We start from the raw sequence: 6,182 nt of genomic DNA, 5'->3' as shown, positions 1-6,182 counted from the left end.
AGAGAGAGAGAGAGAGAAATTTATCTTAGGAAAATAGCTCACAAGCGTATAGAAGCCGAGAAGTCCCAGCCAACAAGTCCAAGTCTCTGGAGGAGATGGGCTGGCGGCCGCTTTAGCTTTGGTAAGCACAGGGGGCCAAGAGATTCAAGGCTGGCAGGCAGTACACAGGTTGTTGACTCCAACAAAAGACGAATCCAAGATCTCCAGGCCGAGTGTTGGGCTGCTCACTCACAGAAGTCTGTAGTCCACACACCAGGGTTCCAATCCCTCCAGGAATGTGGCTCTTTCCAGGATGTCCCTGGATATCTTGGAAGCAGGCCACACCCCTAGGGAAACTCCCCTTGGGCAGACTGACCACTCAGAACACAGTCATCTGATCCCATCATGGGAACAACCACACAGAACTAGGGTCCAGCCAAGTTGACACACAGCTCCAACTATCACAGTGACCCTGATGGTATTTGAAATACTTGTGCCATAGCCTCCAGCCTCACAGCAACATGCAAACAGCCACAATACGACAAACTGACAGATGAGTGGTGGAACTTAATGAAAACAGGGGTAACATAATCTTAGCAAATTGTTTAGCTGGGAGAGAAACTAAGGTGGAATCATAAGGTTCTATTATCCACAGACTTGTGGAGAAATGAAAAGTCTGTTATAATTCTGCCATCCTTCAGAAGCCCTTGAAATCATCCTATTCCTGGAGACCCTTGGTGTCAGCTCTCAGCCTGGGAAACTCTTACTCCTCGTGCCTATATATCTCTAACATACTTTCAGTTGTTGTTGTTATGTGCCGTCGAGTCGGCCCCGACTCATAGCGACCCCTCCTTGGGTTTCTGAGGCAGTATCACTACGGAAGTAGGATTGCCCAACCTTCCTTCCGAGGAGTGGCTGGTGGGTTTGAACCGCCAGCCGTCTGGTTAGCAGGCAAGTGTCTTAGCCACTATGCTACCAGATACTTTCAGAAGCCCTGGGAAATCCTGTCTGCTTTTAATCCTTCCCTCACCCACCCAGTAATGGGTAAAACTGCTTTTAACAAAAATCAGAATTAAATCTGTTTGAAAAGCCCTTTATATGTCAACATTCCAGGAAAAGGGAAACAATTGACTTAAATTCAGCCTTAACTATAAATAACTAGTATCAGATCCTATTAAAACAATTAAAACAAGTCTTAGCAAGAAAGATGTCAGAGAGCTTAAAACTGCAGGACTTCTGAAGTGGATGCAATGGGATGCCCGATAGTTAGACAAATATTGAAGATAACACAGCAAGGTTAGCAATATTCTCCAACGGTAAGGAAGCATTTAGGGATTTACCAGTACAAGAGTAGATGTATGATTTACCAGTACATGATTGAGATAGATCATGTTGTCGTTGTTATTTGCCATGGAGTCGGACCCAACTCATAGCGACCCCTCCTCCTTGGGTTTTTGAGGCAGAATCACTACGGAAGTAGATTGCCCAATCTTCCTTCTGAGGAGCTGGTAGGTTTGAACCTCTAGCCTTCTGGTTAGCAGTCAAGTGCCTTAAGCACTCTGCTACCAGAGCTCCTTGATAGATCATGGTCTTACAAAATCCTTTCAATTCTGTGGAATCTTGTACATACTTCATGATGCTATGAGCTTCTTTGAAAGGTTCATATTGTTATGACAATGTTCCAAAAAGCTCAAAAGCATAAAGTTGGTTAATCATGATGAAATCGGTAACAAGAAATTATTTTGACCTGGTTTTAATCATTATTCACCTAACTTGCTTAACTGAAATACCTCCACACTGGAGGATAACTCTACGTCTGCTGTTCTAAGCATATGCTTCCAATTTTATGGCAGTAACATTATATGAAATATTAAGGAGAAGTTATAAAACATCAAAATTCCAAACAAATTAATATATAATATTAGGAAATATTAATGTTATATTTTAATGGAAGAACACCAAAAGAAAAACATAACAATCAAATTTTTCTTAAACTGGAACTTTATTTAGGGCAGGAAAGTTTTCCTTACACAAAGTTAATTAATTCTCTTAAACACCTTAAGACAAACTATTAAAAAAGCAACATTTTATTTCAGAAGGGTCTTGGTTAAGGGACTTTCTGTCCTCCTATCTTCTCATTATTATGAGTATTTGCTTTATAAATAAATACAGTCTCAGTTACTCCCTTGTAATCAAATCAGGTGACTAAGCTGCTATCCATACTGAGATATCTGGGATCAGAAGACTTTGTTCAGGTCATTTTAAATTCACATTAGCACAGTATCTATAAGAAACTGATAATACAGATTAATGTGATATTTGCCTCCAGTCTGTCTTCTTAATGGCTCCCCTATGAAGGTCTTCATAATAAATTATATAAAATTACAGTACATTTGGTTGAAAAGTGTAAAAATCATTCTAAAACAGAACATTTATTAAACAAGTTGCTACAGTATGCTTTAAATGATATAAAACATTTGCATGTCAAACATTTTCTCATAAACATATTGCTTTTGATCATACATTGAGGTGTAACATACAGCCTGTATTATTATTATTATTATTATTATTATTATTATTATTATTATTATCATTTCCTGCTAAATGGCACAAAAACGGCTTACTGGTGAAAACACAGTGTTCACTAACTGCAAGAGTATCTGTGTTTGTACTTAAAAACAGAACATGTTTTGTTTTCTTTTACATGTGTTGCCTTGACTGTATTCAATTTTTGCTAACTGTAGTAGAGGACATAGTATAACTTTATTGTTGTTGTTGTATTAGATGTCTATAATCCTGTAGGCAGGAGATGTGTCTAAGAAATTAGTTGAAAATCAATTTTCTTTCAACATAAATCCTATTATATATAAGCAGGGTGTGAAAGCATGTGTACTTAATGGAATTTTATTGTAAAATGAGCAAGCACCCCAAATGTAGCTTTTGTGCAAATGCAGCTTCCTACTGTGCACGGTCTAGTGAGACCCACCTCTGTCACTAAACCTTTGGGCAGGGAATGAGAGCCAACCCTGTACCATCTCCTGACATCCCAGAAAGCTTTCTATTGAAAATGAGGTATAGTCACAGATAGGTACAGTTACAACCATCATTCCTGTTGTCTTGCATTACAAATAAATATAATTCTTTAGTCACTAAAAATATATGCAGCATGCAGCATTTTATGTTCACTTAACAGAAAACGGTCACAATTTTCTCTATAGTACATAACTTGAATACACTAATTATTCTTTCTCACTTGGGGGGAAAAAAGACTACTTTATAAGATTTTGCTAGTTTTTTAGAATTTAGGTTGCTTTTTGGTCATCTAGTTTTCTTGGCTATGCATCCGTTTCTTCACTTTTATATGAATAAGTGTGTTTGGCTTCCCAAGGGAAGGTGTTTGCTAATAAACTAAGGAGAAGAAAATGAAAAGTGAAATATTTTTCTGAAGTTGAGCTCTACAAAAGAATTAGAAAAACAATTTTATAGTGTGTGACACCCAGATAACTAGGTTTTCCAATATAACAAAACTTAACATAAGCTAGAGTGCCAAGAATATGGTATTCACAATTCATTTGCTTCTCTAGGGGTATTTACAATCGAAAACAAGCTTCCCAACAAGCTGAGGAAAATTTCAGATAAACTTACTTTTTATACATAATACAGACAGGAAAAATAAATATTAACTTCATAGTAAATGACTCATCTCTGAAAACATATTTTCTGTTGCTTTAGCTATGGAGTTGAGAATATAATACAGAAATGAATTCAGCTTCAAGTTGTGCATGCATATACATATGTATTTTTTTAAGCTTTGCTGCCAGTTTGTTAACAGGAAAATATTCTTTATCAAATCCACATACATTATGTACTTTTCTCATGCCCCTAGGGATCACAGCTGTTTAGTCAGTACATTTTTGACCCAGATTCTCTAAAGCATGAATTACTCTCCGATGTTAGGTAAAGGCCCTTTGGAAGCCATGTTAATTCATTCAGGCTGCAACATAGTATTAATACACCTAAGCAATAATATACTGGCTTATTAGCTTGAACCACATGAAAATGCCAGTATTTATTTTAACCTATCACACTAGCCTATAAAAATGACAGTTTTATAGGGTTCATCTTGTTGTATCTTGGAACTTGGTGACCCCAAAGAGTAGCTTAAGCCCTGGGAGAATGTGAGTCAATATACTTTTGAAATAATATTGCATTCCCTGGTAGTGATCTTCCCTCCTGTCTTTTGGGCCTTTTGGGTAAGCATGAGTGGAAAAAACATGCCATATAGAGATGGATGACTGTGGACCTTTTGTTTTTTTCTGTCTCCAAACTAGCTTTGTCATTTTTAAAATTGTTGTAAACATTCCTCTCAATGGAACAGCTTCTGCCCAACATAATAGAGTTCTTCTTACCGCTGAAAGAAACTACAAAACGGTTAAGCATTCAAATGTGGTGCTATGGACACTAGTACGGTGGTTTCGTGACTTCCCAGAGAAGTCTGTCATAAATCCCTCTGCCCTCTGATTGCCCTAAAAATTTGACTGTGAAAGAAAATATTGTCTGCTCCTAATCACGCCTGGAAAACTGAGCTAAACTCACAATTCCATCATTATTACAATAAAAAATATCTTCTGCTGCTTTGAAACTCAGTTTCTTGCATGCATCCTGTCAGGGGTGGAAGTTTGACTGTGTTAACCTTTATGCTGAAAACACTGTGACTTGAAAAATTTCCCTTTTGTATGAATTTACAAATTTGATTTTAAAAATGAAGGGAAAAAAAAAGGATATGGCATAATGTGATTAAACTTGGCTTCGTCTGGATATTTCCAATCATCTTAATTTTTGCAATCACTTTATAAACAATTTTAAAAAGCATTTACTTCGAGTTACCTCGTCTGAGAAATAACAACAAAACAAATTATGGCATAGCTAGTAATTTCAGAACAGTAAAGAGGTGTCAAAAAAACCCAAACTGATGATGACATGACATGATATTGAGAAAAACAGGCAATCACTTTTCTAGCATTAATGCCAGTCTAAGAAAGCCTGAAAAACCTACCGAGTGTGCCACATTTAAAATTTAACCACTTCACAAATACCCACACACATTGAGTAAATAATTCTTTATCACATAACCCTAAATTGCACTCCTATTGCAATACTGCATCAGTTTCGTTATATTTTTTTTTAAATCTGTATAAAATATTATCTGGAACCCCAAAGGAAAATCAATTAATCTTTAAAAAATTCATTACAAAGTTGACTGTATAAAATGCTAACATAATCCATATATATACAAAATGCTGCTGTTTAAGAAAATAACGGGACCCAGTTTTAGAATAAAATAATTTTGTACAAAAAAGGGGTATTGCCTTCAAATTAATATTTAAAAAACAAAACAAAACAAAAAAACTTTCAAAAAAAGACTGAAATGTCTCTGTTCAGAAGATAACTATAAAGTGTTATACAGTGTCCTCCTGTTTCTCGCAGGTAGAAAGCCACAAAGAGCCAGGGGAAAGTGTCCTGCTTTCCCTTCCACGGAGCCTTACAATAGTCATCGCCGAGATGCATACTTGGAAGTCCAGTCCGTCCGGCCATGCACTGGTTGGGCAGGCGGGGGTCGAGGCATCAGGCCAGGAGTGCTTCGAGGCTGAGTGTGGAAGAAGGGCCGCCCAGGATGAGGTCTCACAGTCTTTAGAGAAGAATAACCTGTGCATAACAGAGAAAGGATGACCAGATCGAGTTGGGACTCATGTAAGCAAAAGAAGGGTAAATGCATCTTGGTGATATGAACATGAGAGAATATAAGAGAACTTCAACAGGAACATTTTGTCACCTACGCAAAGTCTCAGAGTAGCTAATATTTGTTGATATGTTGTTTGCTTTTATATCAATTAAAAAAAACAGCATTGTTTACTAAACAGCTGCCATGTTGTCGAAGACTAGAAGATTTTTCTAATCTTCAAAATACCCTTGCAAGGTAGGTATTATCCCCACTTCATAGATGAAGTAACCGAGGCTCAGGAAGCATGGTAGTGTAGTTTGGCTTAAGGTTACTCAGCTTGTAAGTGTTAGAGTTTGTTAGTAAAAAGAGGAACATCAACAGAAAACAATAAATATGGTGAGGGTATGGAGAAATGGAAATACCCATACACTACTTGCAGTCCTGTAAAATTGTACAACCACTGTGGAAAACAGTGTGGTAC

The 6,182-nt window shown here is 37.1% G+C and overlaps 1 protein-coding gene across 1 annotated transcript in view; it reads right to left on the bottom strand.

Moving 5' to 3' along the window:
• Positions 1-5,530: 5,530 nt before the first annotated feature.
• The window catches only part of CILK1 (ciliogenesis associated kinase 1), a 55,763-nt gene continuing 55,111 nt past the window's right edge, over positions 5,531-6,182 (bottom strand). Inside the window, exon 13 of the mRNA XM_007936139.2 lies at positions 5,531-5,685. Coding sequence (XP_007934330.1) covers positions 5,531-5,685 — 155 coding nt within the window. The remainder of the gene's footprint in view (positions 5,686-6,182) is intronic.

Source organism: Orycteropus afer, unplaced genomic scaffold (assembly GCF_000298275.1).
Source record: "Orycteropus afer afer isolate SDZICR_OR568_19922 unplaced genomic scaffold, OryAfe1.0 scaffold00034, whole genome shotgun sequence".
NCBI classification, from domain to species: Eukaryota; Metazoa; Chordata; class Mammalia; order Tubulidentata; family Orycteropodidae; genus Orycteropus; species Orycteropus afer.
This window is presented reverse-complemented; position numbering and strand designations above follow the sequence as displayed.